Source organism: Molossus molossus, unplaced genomic scaffold (assembly GCF_014108415.1).
Source record: "Molossus molossus isolate mMolMol1 unplaced genomic scaffold, mMolMol1.p scaffold_m16_p_15, whole genome shotgun sequence".
NCBI lineage: Eukaryota > Metazoa > Chordata > Mammalia > Chiroptera > Molossidae > Molossus > Molossus molossus.
Window position 1 is genome coordinate 29,658,525 of NW_023425350.1, and position 20,481 is coordinate 29,679,005.

Consider the following 20,481-nt stretch of genomic DNA (forward strand, 5'->3'; position numbering starts at 1 on the left):
AGCCCTGGCCAGTTTGGCTCAGCGATTAGAGCGTTGGCCTGTGGACCAGAGAGTCCTGGGTTCAGTACCTTGGTTGCAGTTTGTCCTCTGCCCTGGTTGGGGTTGTGTGGGTGGCAGCCAGTCAATGTGTCTCTCTCACATCGATGTTTCTACTCTCTCTTCCTCCCTCTCTCCTTCCTGATTATTCTGAAGATAAATGCAAAAATGTCCTCAGGTGAGGATAAAAAAACAAAAACAACAGTAATCCTCTATATTGGGTTCCGAATGCATTATTTTTTTTTTTAATTTTCCCCCCTTTATTGATTTGAGAGAGAGAGGAAGGGAAAGAGAGAGAGAGATGGAAACATTGATGAGAGAGAACATCGACTGGCCGTCTCCTGCATGCCTCCCCACTGGGGATTTGCCCACAACCTGGGCATGTGCCGTGACCGGGAATTGAACTGGCGACCTCTTGGTGCATGGGTCGACACTCAACCACTGAGCTATACCAGCCGAGCTTTTTTTTTTTTTTAAGGCAATTCTGCATGTAGGTATTTAAATTGTTTCACAAAAGAGAAAACAGACTCAGAAAGACTAATTATCTTCATCTTAAACCCCACAGGCTCCTCAAAAGATCCCATGAACTGATCATCTCTTCATGTTGCCCTGTTTCCCCATCTCTTATCTACACACTTTTCTCCACCCTTCAAATATCCACTATCAGTTATCTTACTTACATAAACATCCAATGGCTCCCATGACTCAAGGTCCAAACCTAACAACTTAGAATAAGATCATTCATGAAGAGCCCAAGCTACAATTTTGGCTTTTATTGCTATTATTTCTTGGTTTCCTGGGCTACCATTTATCAAACTGCCTTCAGATCCCCAGATGCACTATTTTCTCAGCCTCTGACTTTGCCTGGAATGCCCTTCCTTCTCTGTAGATAAGTTCTCACTCATCCTTCAATACTTAGCTCAGCACCTTCTCTGAACATCTTGCCCTGAGCCATTTCTCCACTGACACTGGCAGACAGAGAGAAAATCTTCTCTTCTATACATTCATGCTTATCAAGACTAGTACGCAGTTGCTTTCATACTCTGGTCTCTAACTATGAAATAGGGGGCAAGAAGTTTCCTACTCATCCTTGAATAACTTATCTCACTGTCCCAGCCCATGGCACAAACTAAAGAGCTAACATTTTCTGAGCACTCACAAAATTCATGAAGTATTTCCCCTCCCCTTGTAAAAATGTCATGAAGAAACATCACTGGCTAACTAACAAGAAAACCTTAATATCTGATACTTAACTTGGTGACTTCAATAGGACTAGCATCAGAAACTTGATTTTTTTCAACATATGAAAAGTAGTGCCATTTCAACAGTACAGATTCCCACTTGCCAAGTTCAGAGTGCTATCAATAGGTCAGAAAATTCCTCCTTAGATCACAGAACTCTTTTTCTGTAGACTACAAAGACTTAAATGCCTCCATGGAAATTCAAAAGCATTTCTCTTTTCAATATAATATACTCTCACTCAAGTTATGAACTAGCTTCAGTGTCTCTTAGAAGTGACTCGATATTTCTGGTGGTGGTTTTCAGTAATATTAATATATATATGATGTACACAGTCCTAGTTCTCACTTGAGCTTTGTTCAGCTAGTATTACTGTTGGGAAGGAATAAAGTCTTATTCATACTGAACACCTTCTTGTCCTGGATTTGATATAAGAATTTACTAACTTTATCAGTTAGATCTAAATGCCCTTTAAAATATACTCTCAAAAATAGCCTCTAAAAAAGTAAAAATTCCTTAATAATCTTGAATAATCTCACCTTACCTAAGCAGTATTGAATTTAAATAGTTTTTCTACAGGTGACTTTTCCTACACATAATAGACAATTTAATCTATAAACTGGAAAACTTTAAGAAGGCATGTGCACTTGATTGGTAATCAATGGTAATCAATGACCATTTCTTAAGCTTATCAACAGAAATACTAACTTGCCTCTTAAATACTACTTTCAAAAATATATAAGAAAACACTGTTGGTTTTTCAAAAATATTGTAGGATAGCATAAAAAATAAATCTTGGCCAAAGCAGGTTACAGAACACATGTTAGGAACTACTGCCTAACAGACCCTGGACCTACTACCAGGAGGCAGATTATACTAATAGTAGCAAAGTATTCCAAAAACTGCATTCCAACACTGAAATGCATACCCAAGTTTCCCCTAGAATGAGCTCAAGTGCCTATGATATCTCATTTAATGTTATATAATTTCTAACATTTCTGATAACAAGAAATAATTATTTTTGGTAAGGAGTAACTAAGCCAATCTCTTATATGCTAATTCTTTTTTTAAAATATGTTTTCATTGATATTTTAGAGAGAGATAGAAACACTGATGTGAGAAACATCAATGTGAGAGAGAAACATCGATCAGCTGTCTCCTGCATGCCCCCTACTGGGGATCGAGCCCACAACCCGGGCATGTGCCCCGACCAGGCATCGAACCTGGAATCAAACCAGGATGTATCAGTCCATGCTCAACCCAATGAACCACACTGGCCGGGCTGTGCTAATCCTTATAGGAGCTGAAGGCAGTTAATTTGGACTCTACTGGAAATGCCACTAAATATTCAGTTTTCTCCTACTCACTCAGCCAATTTTAAAGGTAGTAAAGTACAACAGGACCTGAGAGGCACACAACAGGTGACTGTTTCAATAGATGTACTAAATATACTGACAAAGGGATTTTAAAATATATACTACTTTATCCAGCATCAAATGAAATAGAAGGCTACATTAATGGCAAGATAATGGATTGTAATGACATCGATTACATCTTGAAATTTTAGTAGTTTTGAGGGGGGGGGAATCACCTCTAGTCACAAATGCTTCAAATTATGTACACGTTTTTATGAATAATGCCCAATTACCACAACCTGAAACTTTTCTATATCTACAATAAGAAAAATTCACCAACATAATCTAGTTTTAGAACGTACAGATTTAATACTTTCCTGGGCCCTGGCTGGGTAACTCAGTTGGTTAGTGCATTGTCCTGATGGGCCAAGGTTGCAGTTTCATCCCAGTCAGGGCACATATAAGAATCAACCAACGAATGCACGAATGGGTGGAACAACAAATCAATGTTTCTTTCTCTCTTTCCCCCTTCCTCTCTCTCTAAAATAAAAAAATTTTAAGAAAAAAAAAATGCTTTCCTGGAAGGGACTAGTTAAAATTGATTTTTACAGGACAGAGTACCAGAGGAGAGAGCCTGACAGAGTTCTGAAGAGCTTCAGAGAATTGTCCTCAGTCTTCAGCTGAGGAAACTACCTGAGACCTTTTCAGAGGCTCCGAAAAAGACAATTCCTAGAACTCACACAGGGATTGGAACAGTTCACATTACCAATAATCTCCAAATACATGGGGGGCTAGCAGGTAGAGAGTACTTAGAAGGATACTCAGCCTCAACAGTGGGGCTAACCTAATTTAATGGGTATAATCCTATAGTAATAAGCCTGCTCTATTCCTGCCTAACAGAGCATAAAAGCAAACAATAAAAGTGTTCCAAATAACTTAACTCGACATTGCCTCAGAACAAAGCTCAAAAATATTAAAGAAATTCCAAAAATATTCAGATCTACAGCATAAAATCCATGTCTGGCATCCAAACAGAAATTACAAAAAAGCAGAAATGTATGACACACAATGAAGAAAAAACTGAATCAATAAACAGACCCACAAGTGACACAGATGATTAAATGAAATATTTAGATAAGAACATCAGCCTTGGCCGGTTAGGCCCAGCGGTTAGAGCGTCAGCCTGTGGTCCGGAGAGACCCGGGTTCGGTTCCCGCTAAGGGCATGTACCTCAGTTGCACTTTGTCCCCGGCCCTGGTTGGGTCATGTGAGTGGCAACCACTCGATGTGTCCCTTTCACAATGATGTTTCTCTCTCTCTCTCTCTCCCCCTCCCACTCTATCTGAACAAAATATCGAAAAATATCCTCGGAGACATGGAAGATATTAAAAAACCCAAATTGAATTTCTAGAAATGAAAAATATAATGTCTGAAATTAAAATACATTCTAAATGTATCTTTTTCTTAGCCAAGATTCCTCACCACACAGGATAGACTACTTTCTTCAGAATAAAGGCAAGTTCCTTTATGTTATTTAAAATTATTTCACAATCTGATCCCAACCAACATCTCCAATCTCAACAATAAATTCTTGCTGAATTAAAAATGCCTAAAAATAGAAACAGAAAATAAGGCCTTAGTAATTAATTCAATAGTACTGATCATATGCCAGGTATTAACCTACATGCTGAAGACAGTGCAATAAACCAAACAAACATGACTTCGGTTACCTAATATCCAAGTCCTCAATAAATCAGAAACAGCAAATTATTTAAGCACATGTAAGTTACTTAAGATAATCAAGAGTGAAAGCAAAGACTCTGACAACAAAGATGATGACACAAAATTAAAAAGCAGAAACAGAAAAACACAGCAACCAGACACATTTACTAGAGGGGTAAGCAGTTCTGCATACTTGAATCAAGTAAGCCACTAAAAACTTAATGACTGGGTATATATTAGAATATACAATTTAATTTTTTCCACCATATTGGATCAACTTTATATCCATGTACTTTGTTTAAGGTTTTGTTAAATATAACTGACAAACTGACTAAAAAATATAACATTACTGAAATTAAAGAAGGAAAACCCCCTGGAAGTTTGTACCAAAAAACTTTTTCCAAGAATAATTACAGGAAAATATTACTATATTTCACTTCATAGAGCATTATGGTTTTTTTATTTTATTTTATTTTTTTAGATGATTTATTTTTTTAAATCCTCATCAGAGGATATTTTTCTATTTATTTTCAGATAGAGTGTGAGGGAGAGAAAGAAACATCAATGTGAGAGAGACAAAATGACTAGTTGCCTCCTGCACAACCCTGACCAGGGCCGGGGATGAACTGCAACCAAGGTATGTGCCCTTGGCTAGACTCAAACCTATGCGAGTCATTGGTCCATGGGCAGACACTCTAACCACTGAGCCAAACCACCCAGGGCATGGTTTCCTTTTTTAAAAATCTAGCTCTACCGGCATGTATATCTGCTTGATTGTGTATTCTATATTTCTCAAACTTTATTTTCTACTTCTTCCTGCCTACAATGGAGATTCCAGAGATGTCTACAGAAAATTCTCATCTTCCAACCAATAAACAGACTTAAAATTACTGGGTTAATATCAGAATTCATTAACAGTATAAATGCAGAAAGAATGACAAAATTAGAAATTCATCCTTTTGAAACCCCACTGTTAACAATTGATTCAACAAGGATAACCAATAGCTGCTAAAACCACTGATTGAAAGGTACTATGAAACAGGATAGACATACTGTCTCCCAAGTATCACCCCACAGACTTCTTACTAATTACAAAGAGTAAGGTTCCTTTGCAGGGGAGACATATGGGGGATCACGACCATAACCAAGTGATCAACTTAGCTGATGGCACTAATATTTGACACCTGACGTATTTCTTGATACCATAAGAAACACTTATCACCTATGAAGTATTCTGGCTAAAAATGTTCAATTCGAGTCTGATCATAAGAAAAAATTCTGAGGGAAATGTGGGAGGGACACTCTACACATAAAGTAACCTGGACTCTTCAAAAAAAAGTCGGTGTCATAAATGACAAAAAAGGGAACTGTTCTAGATTAAGAGAAGATAGAAACAGCTATCAAATGCAATACATGATCTTAATCAAATCCTCAATCAAAAAGTAGAACAGCTGGCTTTTGGCACCAAAAAAGAAGTAAAATAGCTATAAAACAAATTTTTAGAACTAGGACGATTTAAATATGGTGATATTATAGTGTTACTAATTTTTTAGGAGTGATATTAGTATCATGATTATACAGATAACCTTATTCTTAAGAGCTATAAGGTGAAGGATCTGGTATCATCAGTATCATGATATCTACAACTTCAAATGGTTCAGCAAAAAAGAAGAAAAAGTGTATGTATATACAAGTTTGGGGAAAAGTAGGTTTAAAGTTGTGAATATGCAAAATAGAGTTTATTCTTGTAAATACATTGATTTGCTATAGGAACAACTATAAACCCACTTTGAAAAATACATAAGGAAGAGTATATAAGAAAGCAAGTAAATATATGAGTATATAAATACATTTTTTAAAAAGTTTCTTTATTGATTTGAAAGAGACAGGAAGGGAGAGGGAGAAAGACAGAGACATCGATGAGAGAACATTGACTGGCCACCTCCTGCATGCCCCCCCACTGGGGATCAGGCCCACAACCTGGGCATGTGCCCTAACCGGGAATCAAACTGGTGACTTCTTGGTGCATGGGAAGATACTCAACCACTGAGCCAGACCAGCGAGCTATATAAGAGTATATAATACGGTTCAGATGAACAGACCTCAGAGGAGGGGGGCACAGGGGATGGATGAGATAAACCAAAGAACTTATATGCATAACCAACGGACATAGACAACAATGCTGGGGAGTAGGGGGTGCGTGATGGAGAGGAGGGTGTCCAGGGGGAAAAAAGGAGAAACAAAAATAAATAAATAAAAATTGAAAAATAAAATGAAAATTGAAAAAAACCAAGTATATAAAAAAAGCAAGTAAACATTGCAAAATATCAACAGCCCCGATTGGCAACGCTCAGTGGTTAGAGTGTCAGCCCACACACTGAAGGGTTGTGGGTTCGATTCCCAGTCAAAGGCACAAACCAGGGTTGCAGGTTCCATCCCTGGCCCCAGTCAGGCGCATGCGGGAGGCAACCAATCAAAATGTCTTTCTTACATCGATGATTCTGTTTCTCTCCCTGCCCCCCCCCAACTCTCTCTAAAAATCAATGGGAAAAATACTTTCAGGTGAGGATTAAAATATATGTGTTTGTGTGTATGTGTGTGCATGTATATATATACACACAAATATATATACACAAATGGTAAATCTACATAAAGGGTATGTGGATGCTTACTATTCTTTCCATTTTTCTTTATGTTTAAATGTTTTCAAAATAACAAGTGGGAAGAAAAGGTCATTAACATTCCCTGAGCACACAGAGAAACAATGTATCATACTGAATAAAAGTCACCTTGTAATTAAATGTTCAAAGTATAAATCAAACATACATATAAGTTCGTCTCTAACTCTAACTTGCCATTTTCAAACAGTACTTTCTTCTTTAAAACAAGACCTTTACCAAATCTGTGTGTATTTCTTGGAAAAGATTATATAAAAGGTTGCATTAACTGAATTCAACTACTTAGTAGAAAGAATAAAACAGATTAAGATAATTTTAGGTAACTAATACATTGGAAGATTTGGAAGAATATCTGTCTTTCTTCATATAGTAGCAAAAAAGACAGTAGAAATCAGACACCAGAAATCAGGTAAAGAACATATAAGGTAATCATCTTACCTCCTAAAGCCTAGAATCAGGCTGCCTCTCAAAGAAGTAAATGAGAAAGGCAATGTATTTGATTCCACTGCAAAAGAAAATGGTCATCATTAAATCTCAGACCAAAAACAAAAACTTAAATTATTATCTTATTGGGAAAACATTTATATCAATACCTTTTAATTTTCATTTTGGAAATTTTATTTTTAAAATGGAAATGTTTTCATATACTATTAATTAGATAATGCAGTAATATGTATGTTTGCAATATAAATTGTCCGTTTAAAACTTTTACTTAGTATACATGCATATAACTAATGGTTTTTTTGTTTGTTTTTTTTATCCTCACCCGAGGATATTTTTCCATTTTTTTGAACAGATAGAGTGGAGGGAGAGAGAGAGAGAGAAACATCGACGTGAAGGGACACATCGAGTGGCTGCCACCCGCACAACCAACCAGGGCCGGGGACAAACTGCAACCGAAGTATGTGCCCTTAGCGGGAACCGAACCCGGGTCTCTCCAGACCGCAGGCCGACGCTCTAACCGCTGAGCCAAACTGGCCAGGGCTAACTAATGGTTTTATAAATACTTTCATATAAATGACAATAACCAATCTACCAGCATACTCAGAGTCAGCCTGGTACAAATATGGAGGTTGTATATTAATGGACAGTGTAACTGTAACTATCCTACAGTACCTGTCCTTTAAAGACAGTAGAAGAGGGAAAAAATTATTTTCTGGGAGTAGGGATGGGTTCTGTTAACATTCACACTTTCTCATTCTATTTTCCACTATGATCAATGAGAAGCATTCATGCAAGAGTAACAACCTAAAGTAATAATAAAATAGGTCTTTACCTCCTTTATGTAATTGATTTATATTGCTCTTTCACTTTTCTGAGTATTTGTTTGCTCTTCTACTCATTTTATCTTTTAACAGTCTGCATCATTGTATATTTCAGTGCTGACACTGTAAGCCTGATTGGCCTTAGTATTAGAATCAGGCCTTAACTAGTAAGGGATGGAATCACAATAAGCATCTCCTGAATATATTTTCTCTGTCATTGCATTCAAATGGTGTCATGTTGCCTGACCAGTGTGGCTCAGTAGTTTGAGCGTCATCCCATGGACTAAGAGGTCCCAGTTCGATTCCAGGTCAGGGCACATGCCCAGGTTGTAGGCTTGATCCCCAGTGAGGGGCATATAGGAGACAGCTGATCAATGTTTCTCTCTCACATCAATGTTTCTATCTCTCTCTCCCTTCCTCTCTAAAAAAATTCAATAAAACATATTTAAAAAAACAAATACAATAATAAAATGGTGCCATGTTATAAGTAATTGATTTAAACTTTCCAATATACATGTTATTTGGCTACTAAATGATCCAAGATGGATTGGATTATAGAGGAATTCATAGTGGAAGCAAATTCTAAAGACAATTAATAAATACAGTTTAGGTGAAGATTAAGATAGCTGCTTAACTTTAAAAAAAAAAAAAAAAAAAACCTCATGGGAAAAGTCACAGTATATTTTAACATTATATGCTCATCTCTCCTCGATGTAAATAAAATATAACCCACACACATAAGTATTGTTTTAGATCATCTGTTATATTCCTTAAACAAGGAGAATATGTTTCTGAGGGTTTTATACAGCAAATCTAAAAATCATTTAAAAAATGACCTGATATTTAGTCACTTGAGGAATTAAAGTAAATGTCACTCAGCAACCTTTACTTTACTTGATCAAATTAATTTTCCATGCCTACAAACACTAGTGGGAAAATGTTTCCTACTACTCCACAAACTCCATCAAGATAAGCCATTTATTTACTCTCCTCTACTACCTGCCATTCCTTGAGATGTGGCAACCAAAAGTGCAGACCTAGCAGCTGCCTAGAGTGAATGAATACCAGCAATTATAAAACTAACGCTCTCCAAAGACCTGCAAATCAAAAGAGGGAGGCAATGACAGGAGTGAAGTGAAATACTCTAGTTTTCAACTTCCTGGAATTTCTTTTCAAATTTAATAAAAATCACTTGAAAATTTATTTTTATACTATTCAAATTAGTATTTTACAGAATATTGTCAAGTTTTTATTCATTAAAAAGGAGAGAAGAAATATCTCAGCAAGTTGAAGGCTGCTGACAAAAAACATTCAGTTTCCTTAGCAACAAACAAGTCTGAAAAATCAAGAGGTTGACAATGAAGTGGAATGGATGGTATGGTAACGAGTAATGGCAACTCTCATGTATGCATGTTATATGCCCAGATTCCTCTGCTAATGCTTCTCTGTTTTCATCTTGTCAAAATGGAAAAATCTATATATTATACAGACTGGAAGGCAAAATCAATACACTCAGATAGCAGCCAGCATTAATATATAACCTTAAACTCAAGTAACTAAACCTCTAACAGCCACCATTTTTGCCTTTTCCTTACAATGTTATGAACTATTTTAAATAACAATACACAGGTTATATATACCAATAATCTGATTTTTACAAAGCTCTCACCTATAAAATTGAATATACATTATTCAGAGCTTAACTTTTAACATTTTAGGGATTAGAAATTAAAGACTGTGTTTTGTTTTTAAATGATATCTTTCTCACAAGATCTGAAAAGCTCCCAAGTAACATCATAAATATGTTAAAAAATAAAGACTTTAAAAGAATGAGGTTAAGCCCTGGCTGGTTTGGCTCAGCGGTCAGAGTGTCGGCCCACGGACCAGAGAGTCCTGGGTTCAGTTCCTGCTAAGGGCACATACCTCGGATGCGGTTTGTCCTTGGCCCAGTTGGGGTTGTGTGGGTGGCGACCACTTGATATGTCTCTCTCACATTGATGTTTCTCTCTTTTTCCCCCCACCCCCTCCGCTGTATCTGAAGATAAATGCAAAAATGTCCTCGGGTAAGAATAAAAAAACAAACAAAAAACAAAACAAAAAGAAGTAAAAAAAAAGAATGAGGTTAAAGTTAGAAAATCTTGGTTCTAGATAAGTCACTAACTTTGAGCAAATCATTTGACTTCTCTATGCCTTTGTTCATCTATCAATGGAGGTAATTTTATTAACATGTGGTGAACATTGTAAAGTACCTTTGTATTTAAAAGTATTCAGTAAAAATTTGCTGTGTTTTTGTTAATGAAGACTGGCTTTGTCTGGTTTATAGCTAAACAGAAGTTAGTGTTGAAAGCACTTTCAGACACAATGACTCATTATGATTTTTACAACAACTCCCAAAAGGTAGGTAGGTAGATAGGTAAAACTACCCTCATTTCATGAAATTAAAACAAAGAAAAGTTAAGAGACTTATTCCAAGTACCACAAACAAAACCCAAGTCTTCTGGGTCCCCGGTCTTACGTACCAACATGTTATCTCCAAGGTCCTTTTAACTTTAAAATTACATCCAAATTATTCACAAGATCAAATCATAAATTGTCTTACCAGTCTGATTTAAACAAAACACATTAAAACTTCCTTGCTTTCCAGGAAATTACCCTGAACTACACTGAGGTAGGCCCTGAGGACATGAACTGTATGCTTTCATTAGCAACTGGAATCAGCACTTATCAAGTTTACTACTGATGCCACATACTTACAAAATGATAAAACATAGTCTAAGTTCCCATTTACTGCTTCACTTTTGAATTCAGCATGAGAAAATGTATTACTTTCAGGTAAACATCCATTTTCCTAGGGATAAAGCACATTTCAATATTATGCCTCAGCTAGAAACATTCTAATATGCTATTCACATTTCCTGTTTACCCTTTTCTTTATATCACCATATTCTGATAATCTTTCATTTCCAACAATATACGTAAACTGAATAACTGAACTTCAGCAAGAGTTCCAACATTAAAAATTAAATGCTTATCTTCAAATTCAGATAATTTGTTACCCTTAGGGTACCTTCCTTCTAGGAAAAATTTACTATTAATGACACTAGAACAGTCCTCTAATTTAAAATAAAATAAAAATTGAATGCACTGATCTAAAATGACATTTGGGGCATATAGTGAGGTAAAAATTTTATTTAATTTATCTCCAAATGGTTTATCACTTTTCTCAACATCATCATTTGTTTAATAATTTATATACATGAGCCAAAAATTAGTTCAAATATACTTACTGAGTCACTGTATAATGGCACAATATTAAAAACCAACCAAACAATAAGCAATGAATCTAAATAAACTATGATATATTCATATAATAAAACAGAATGCAAGCATAAAAAATAATTGGTGGAATTAAATAGTACAATGGAAAGGTAACAAGAGAAAAAAAGAAGATTTAGGGAAATAAGAATATGTGGGAATCATGTTTTTAATATATTTTTTAACAGTAAAATATGTACAGCATAGGCTCAAAATACCCTGCTAAATACTCAGCGAAAAAAGGTAAAAGACATTCAAGACATAAACTCTACCTTTCAGAGGGCTGTAATTATGTAATTATTTCAAAGAAAGAAAAGAACACTATAATATTAGAAAAGTCAAGGCATTATGTGAATAACCACCTAGGAAACAGGTATTTTGAACAAAATATTTCTTATTAAAGTATTTGGTGCTCTGCCATGTTGTTCCTAATTGTATATAGCACTTTGTTTTGAAAATGGAGAAAATGGAAAGTGCAACCCCTGCTGATCCAACTAAGTCAATTTCTTCATATGCTCTCTCATAAAGGCCTTCCCTATTCTCATTGGGACAGGGTGTATTGGGTAGGAAAACAATGCTTTGGAGTCGAACAAAAAATTAATTTAAAAAATTAGTAAATATATATATGTTTTTATATTTATAGTAAATATACTGAGAGCATTATGAAAATTCATATAGAAGTGAAAAGTAATACTCAAAACATGAAAATTATAGTTGCATTGTACAGTGGAATTAAGGAGAAAATATTGTTTTATTTAAATATTTTCTGATATTGGCATACTGTCTTTCAACACACAAAAACGCTGCTTTCCTTTAAGTTTTTTTAGGTTTAACCACTACAGATGTTACACTAACCAGTATTTTTACCAAACTTTAGAAAATTGTATAAAACACGACCATTTTTAGCGCTCAAGTTTAGTGACTTTCTCTTTTCTTTTTGGTTACATAAAATATTAGGGAGGAATGATATGATTCTTCAATTATGAAATTAAAACCATATTTGTACTCACCTGCAAAACGGCACGAGCTGACTTCACACTATCAAAGGATGGAAACACATAATTTACATATGTCTCCTGATCAGGATTTACTCCCATTTCATGCATTCCTTTGAGGACTTCAACTACACCTGTAAGATAAAATTTAAAAGCACGGAGATGATGAACTTGAAATAAATTAACAAAAGATCAGAAAGTTTGGTTCATTTATTTTCTAAATCATAATGAAGGAAGGGTACTCAGCATTTTGTTTGTCTAAAATAAAAAGTAGAAAAGCAATAGAACTGGGAAATATGGAAAACGAAATTCTCTAATATAGAAATGATGATGATAAAGCTCCCTACTCGCCTGGCCAGTGTGGCTCAGTGGATTGAGCGTCGTCCCCTGGACTGAGAAGTCCCAATTCGATTCCCAGTCTGGGCACATGCCCAGGTTGCAGGCTCAATCCCCAGTTGGGAGCATATAGGAAGCAGCCAATCAATGTTTCTGTCTCACATAGATGTTTCTTTCTCTCTGTCCCTTCCTCTTTCTCTAAAAATATCAATAAAAACATATTTAAATAAATAAATAAAGCTCCCTATTTACCTCTCAGGGCAGTCATAAAAATTAAAGAAAAAAAATGTGTCAAACCATAAAAATATTAAATAAATGTTAACAGTAATAATAATGATTTAATTTTACGTCTTAAAATACTCTAGCAATTTCATTTATTATTATTTTTTTACCTCACCTAAGGACATTTTTTCATTTTTTCTTCAGATAGAGTGGGAGGGAGAGAGAGGAAGAGAGAGAGACAGAGAGAGAGAGAGAGAGAGAAACATCGACGTGAAAGGTACACATTGAGTGGCTGCAACCCACATGACCAACCAGGCCAGGGGCCGGGGACAAACTGCAACTGAGGTACGTGCCCCTAGAGGGAACTGAACCCGGGTCTCTCTGGACAGCAGGCCGATGCTCTAACCGCTGAGCCAAACCGGTCAGGGCTACTCTATCAATTTCAAAAATGTCCTTAGATAATATGTAGCATAAGGTAACTATATATTTGATTTTCTAATGTTTGAAAATGGCCAATAAATTGATCATTCTTATTCTTGTACAAAACACTTCACCCAATCATCTAGGCCTCAAATACTTTTTATGCTCTTAATTCTTCATTTTTCCAATGTTTATCAGGGGGAGGAGTACATTCTACTTACTTGGAAGACCTGTGTTACTAGCATTTATAACTTATATGTATTTTTCTAAGTGAAACTAAAACAGGTTTAAGGAAATCTGGGTTCACATCTTCCCTCAGGTAAGTTTAGTCACTCCCTCAGGCATTATCAGAAAGCATACAAAAAATATTCACTTCAGCCCAGCCGGTGTGGCTCAGTGGTTAAGCATTGACCCGTACAACAAGAGGTCACCGGTTCAATTCTCGGTCAGGATACATGCCCAGGTTGTGGGCCTAATCCCCAGTGGGGGGCATGCAGGAGGTGGCCAATTGATGTTTCTATCTCTGTCTCCCTCTTCCTTCCTCTCTCTCTAAAATCAACAAAGAAGAAAAATTTTTTTAAATTAAAAATTCATTTCAATAATAGAGTCAGGCCCTGGACAGTGTGGCTCAGCTAGTTGGAGCGTCGTCCTGTACACCAAAAGGTCAAGGGTTCAATTCCCATTCAGAATACATATCCAGGTTGCAGGTTCAATCCCCAGTTGGGGCTCATGCAACCGATTGATGTTTCACTCTCACACTAATGTTTCTCTCTCTCTCTCTCCCTCTCCCCCCCCTTCCTTTTCCCTTCCCCTCTCTCTAAAATCAATAAAAGCATGTTTTCAGGTGTGGATTAAATAAATAAATATATAACAATATAGTCAAATGGGAAGAGAGAAATACTTATCAATAAGGAGGAAAATGGTGATTGATCTGACATACCTACATACATCCTCTTAAAATATACAATTCATATTTCTATTTTTATAATGATTAAAATAATCATATAACATAGATCCCAAATCTCTGAACTTAGAGAATCTAAACTAAAACTAAATAAATAATCTAATAAAATATTTTAAATATAGTCATGAGAAAGTATGACTCAAGAGCAAAAAAGTCTCCATTCAAAAGTTTTGTGAGAAATAGTTAAAATTTTGGGGAAAGATGTATGGTTTACCTGACAAACTTGCACCAACTATGACTGTTTATTCTACATGATTTTGGACTCTAACCAGAGCACTCACTTTATTAGGAGCCAATTTCTTACTTTTTGAAAAATACTCTCTATTCAAACACTTCACTCATCTTATCGAGCATTTAGGCTTTCATATTGGCCCTTCCTTATATATTAGCCTTCCTATACTATTATTTTTGTATTTTCTAAATATACCAAGAGATGTAGATCCTTAGTCATTCTGGGTTATTTCCTCTCATTCAAGCCAACGTGCTAAAATTCTAAGTGGTGACTTTTCCATTTGTACCACAGAGAATCATACTAGTAAGATAAACAATGAGGAAGTAATTATAAGAGTCTTTCTTAGTGGTTGGTGATGGCTAAATTCGGAGCCAGAAAAATTCTAGAATTCAGTAAAAATTTGACTATCCTACTTGTGAAAACTCTTAGTGCAGAGTTTGAACTAACTCCTAAATACCTGTCTTTGATCTCCTGAATGGTCTTATTTATTCCACAGGAAACACTCCACTACATCCTCCATCACTGTAGCCATTATTTTCTTCTGTTATTTCTACCAATTTATATGTGACTTTCTCTGGACAAAGAACAAGTTCACTACACTAATAAGAATGTTAGTTGCTTACCTTACACTAAAGAAACTATAGAATACATACAGCCATTTCCCTGTTACATAAAGAAAGACTGTAGAATATATTACTTTGCTATATTCCTGGACCTCCTGCAAAGGAGAAACTAGTTTTTAAAAACTGTAAAGCAATGGCAGTATCTTGCACTCTCAAGTTATCTTTCACAGCTTTTCTAGTTTTCCAGATAAAACCTTCACTGATTCTGCAAGGAGGTTGGGGAATGGGTGAAAAAGGTGAAAGGGATTAAGAAGTACAAACTGCCAGTTACAAAAAAAGTCATGAGGATATAAAGTACAGTACAGGGAATATAATCAATAATATTGTAATAACTATGTACAGTGTCAGATGGGTACTAGACTTACTGAGGTGATCACTTTGTAAGATATATAAATGTCTAAACACTATGGTGTACGTACACCTGAAACTAATATCATATTACACGTCAACTGTAAGGAACATAAATTAATATATATATATATTTATTTTTATTTTTTTATCCTCACCCGAGGACTTTTTTTTCCATTTTTTGTTCAAATAGAGTGGGAGGGAGAGAGAGAGAAAAAAACATCAACGTGAAAGGGACACATCGAGTGGCTGCCACCCACACAACCAACCAGGGCCGGGGACAAACTGCAACCGAGGTATGCGCTCTTAGCGGAAACCGAACCTGGGTCTCTCTGGACTGCAGGCCGATGCTCTAACCACTGAACCAAACCGGCCAGGGCTAAATTAGTATTTTTGAAAACTTTCATTAAGTAAAAAACTTGGTAACAGTTTTTTAAATGTTCCTAATGCAAAACTTAGTACCTTATTTTCAACCAATAGCTAAAAATTTTCATAAAATAAATTCAGCATAATACTTACAAATGTCTAGTATGGAGGTGTCATGGTATTTAAAGAGTATTTAAAATAGGAGGACAGAAATCCTCACAGGTAATCCCAGCACTACTGATGGCTAGATGTGGAACTTAAGGTCACTCACTGTATCTCTCTGCAGCTCTCAGTTCTTACATCAATATGTGAGCTTTCAACAAGGCACCTCACAAATCTAAATTCTAACATTCTAAGAAAAGACAGATTCCAAGAAAAAACAGATTCAAAATAAAGACCTCAAAGATAAAGCCCATTTTTCTACTAGTTTGAGCGACAAGTACAGAAAAAAATTATCTGAATTCTTTTGTGTGTACTAAGTAGTAAAAACATGGTAACCGATTCAAGTCTAGATACAGTGCCAAGGTTGAGGAAAGCACATTTACCTGATGAAGAAGCAAACATTTAAACAGGGATTCCCAAAGTATTTTCATATCTGTGTAAAGGTGGACAATACTAATATGCCCAAATAATTTCGTGGAATGATGTAAACTTTCTGTGATTCAAAAATAGGGGTTAAAGATTACTTCTTCATCTTTCAGAATTGGAGGATATGCAAAGAGTTAATCAACTAACATATTGTTTTCCAAAGATTTTTCTAAAAAGGATTTAAGAGACTTTTATAGCCAGAAACAATTAGGGAATACTTGTTTCACTATTTCTTTTAAGCCAGAAGACAGCTATATATTTAAAATAAAAATTGCATTATCAAAGTCTGCTAAAAGCACTTTTTTGTTGTTCGTGCATTTTGTTTGTCACCCAATGTCATACTAACAATTCTGCATCTCATTCTAAAGCACATTATACTTCGAGATAAAATGAAAAAGACCATTTTTTGTTTCCCCAAGGGGGAAGTACTTCTGTTAAAAGCATCTTTTTATGATACTACTCTTTCTGAATTACCAATAATGCAAACCAAAGAATTAGATACTGTACTCTAAAATCTAATATTTGTTCAGTTCTTATTCATATCCTATAGACATCCCATGTGTACAAGAAAAAAGTATGCTAAATGCTTAAACGTACTTAAGAACCTGAAAGACTGAACATTTCTGCTCCTTCAATCAGCAGGCTGTCAGGTCATGAGCACTCATTTTGCAATAAAAGTTTTTGTCTTTCCTATTATTATAACTCAGCTCAGTTAAGGAGAAACAGACTAGTCCACAAAGAAAATGACCTGATTATATATAACTTTACCTTTAATAAGGCTAGGCAAACTAATTTCAAATGCTCTATGTAAAATCAAGAACTAAAGAGTTTTAGAAATATGTAAAAATAATTAACTATTTATTTAAAACTACACTCACAAGTTTGACTATCAAGATCAGAGATGAATTAAGAATAAAATTAATGTAATTAGGCTGGCTCAGTGCATTGAGTGTCATCCCATGGACTGAGAGGTCCCAGTTCGATTCTCCGGTCAGGACACATGTCCAGGTTACCGGCTCAATCCCCAGTAGGGGGCATGCAGGAGGCAGCCTACTGATACTTCTCTCACATTGCTGTTTCTATCTCTCTCTTCCTTCCTCTCTCTCTAAAAAAAAAAAATCAATAAAAAGCCTGGCCAGTGTGGCTCAGTGGTTGAGTGTTGATCCATGCACCAAGGGGTTGCTGGTTTGATTCCTGGTCAGGACACATGCCCAGGTTGTGGGCCCAATCCCCAGTGGGGGACATACAGGAGGCGGCCAATCAATGTTTCTCTCTCTCTCTTCCTCTCCCTTTCTCTCTCTAAAATAAAATAAAATAAAATAAAATAATTTTTATCAATAAAAACATTTTAAAAAATTAATGTAATTACGATGAAAGAAATCCATTACATTTGGTTTTGTAAATGCTTACAGTATTTTACTATGATTTAAATCAACTCAATTTTCTCAGAAGATCTGACACTCAGGAATAAGTAAGTATGTATGCTTTCCCAAAGAATTCAATTAGATGTGGGTAAAAACTGTTAAACTGGATCTCTGAACCATTATAAATCTGTAAAAGGCAAAACCTAACCTTGAACATTTTTCTCCTTCTGATGTCCAACTAGCAATGGCCAGAAATAATGAGTTCTGATAGGAAAACCTTCTTCCTTCAGAGCCTTCATTAGAGTTTTTGCCAAATCTGAAAGAGATACCAGGAAATATTACAAAGCAACCTCAGAAAAACTTATTTATGTTGGTTTTAATTATAAGAATAAGTACCGGTTTTATTGGCTAGTAAAGCACACTGAAGTGTGAACTGCAAAGAAGATGAATGCAGCTGGGCTTCCTTTAACTTCTTGCAGTAGTCTTTCAGCTTCTCTGCAGGCTAGGGGGAAAACGGACACATCAGCTGGATCTACATATATCCCACCCTCTGATCTTCTGCTAATATTCTAAAATTTGGGGGTTGAAAATCTGAACTTCTCATCCTCTTTTTACCCAATCATAACAACACTTAAACAAAATTTTCATATTTATAATTGGTCTAATCTCCTAACAGGTTCTTATACTTTTTTTTTAAATCCTCACACGAGGATATTTTTTTCTATTTATCTTCAGATAGAGTGGGAGAGAGGGAGAAAGAAAAACATCGACGTGAGAGGGACACTTCAACCAGTTGCCTCCCGCATGACCCCGACCAAGGCGAGGGATGAACCGCCACCGAGGTACATGCCCTTGACCGGAATCAAACCAGCAACTCACTGATCCGCAGGCCGACACTCTTAACTGCTGAGCCAAACTGGCCAGGGCAAGGTTCTTATATTTTTAAAAAATCTTATTTTGCCCTGGCCGGTTTGGCTCAGCAGTTAGAGCATGGGCCCGCAGACTAATGAATTGCGGATTCGATCGTAGTCAAGGGCACGTACCTGGGTTGCATTCATCCCTGGCCTTGGTTGGGTCATGCAGAAAGCAACCGATCATTGTGGCTCTGTCATGTCGATGTTGCTCTCTAGCTCTCCCTCCCTCCCATTCTATCTGATAATAAGCAGAAAAATATCCTCAGGTGAGGAATAAAAAAATAAAATTAAAAATATTTAAAAAAAATTTAAATCTTATTTCAGCCAGCTGGTATGGCTCAGTGGACTGAACACTGTCCCATGGACTGAGAGGTCCAGGTTCAATTCCTAGTCAGGGCACATGTCAGGGTTGCAGGCTCGATCCCCAATAGGGAACATGCAGGAGGCAACGGATCAATATTTCGCTCTCACATCAATGTTTCTATCTCGCCCCCCTTCCTCTCTCTCTAAAAAATTAATAAAAACATATTTTAAAAATTAAAATAGAATACCGTATTCATAGTCACACAGTGCCGTAAAAAGAAACTGCCAAAGTCACTCAGACCATCTTCCTTTGCTATAGGACACGCTAATAAAACTTGCAATGCTGTATCTTCCAATTTTTCAGTAACTAAAAGCAAAATAAGGTTCATTGCATCTGCGAAGAAAAAAGAGGTGTCTTTTGTTACTGAACTGAATAATAATTTCATACTGCAACCAATATAAAAGACAAACTTATAAACTCTGCAACCAATATAAAAGACAAACTTATAAACTACAAACATCAAAAGGATATAATATCCTTTAAAATACCCTACATAATAATGAAACACTTCCAAATCTAAACATTCCCACGTATTCATTAACTCAAATTTTTTAATTTATTAAACTGACTTTGAGTCTTATGTTCATCTACCACAACTCCCTATTGTTAGAGAATGGCCTTTTCATCATATAAAAATAATAATTTAGATTATTAGAAAAAACATGAAAGTAAAAATTTAAAAACTACCTGGAATATATCTTCTTTCATATGTAATTTTGTCCAAAATTTCTGGGACATACTGAGGATACCCAGCTTTACTGAAGCTAAAGATAATTTGCAATAAATCACGGTCCATAAGGTAAAGATCAGACTTCTCCACCTTTTCCAGAGTCTACAGACAGTTCCAGAAATTAGAAGAACAAGTTAGAAACCAGTATTTTTAAATTAAAGCTAAATATATTAAAATGCCAAAATTTTTTTACAATTAGGAACATATATCATCTGAAGATTTGGAACTTCTTTTATAAAACAGAAATGTTCTTTTTCAACATTATTACATTAACACCAAGGTACCAAACTATAAGAATTCTCCTATCAATACTATTATCTACAAGAGATATCTTTAAAAGCAGATATAAACTATATTCTTCCACTTCATGCAAAACATAAGTTTATAGAAATTATTTTAAAGTAT

General features: G+C 35.6%; 1 protein-coding gene across 1 annotated transcript in view; it reads right to left on the reverse strand.

Moving 5' to 3' along the window:
• LRPPRC (leucine rich pentatricopeptide repeat containing) overlaps nucleotides 1-20,481 on the reverse strand; it is a 110,349-nt gene that overhangs the window by 71,523 nt on the left and 18,345 nt on the right. Inside the window, exons 8-14 of the mRNA XM_036262996.1 lie at nucleotides 20,034-20,178; nucleotides 19,534-19,679; nucleotides 18,465-18,570; nucleotides 18,277-18,384; nucleotides 12,621-12,739; nucleotides 11,050-11,143; nucleotides 7,469-7,535 (exon numbers count right to left, since the gene is read on the reverse strand). Coding sequence (XP_036118889.1) covers nucleotides 7,469-7,535; nucleotides 11,050-11,143; nucleotides 12,621-12,739; nucleotides 18,277-18,384; nucleotides 18,465-18,570; nucleotides 19,534-19,679; nucleotides 20,034-20,178 — 785 coding nt within the window. The remainder of the gene's footprint in view (nucleotides 1-7,468; nucleotides 7,536-11,049; nucleotides 11,144-12,620; nucleotides 12,740-18,276; nucleotides 18,385-18,464; nucleotides 18,571-19,533; nucleotides 19,680-20,033; nucleotides 20,179-20,481) is intronic.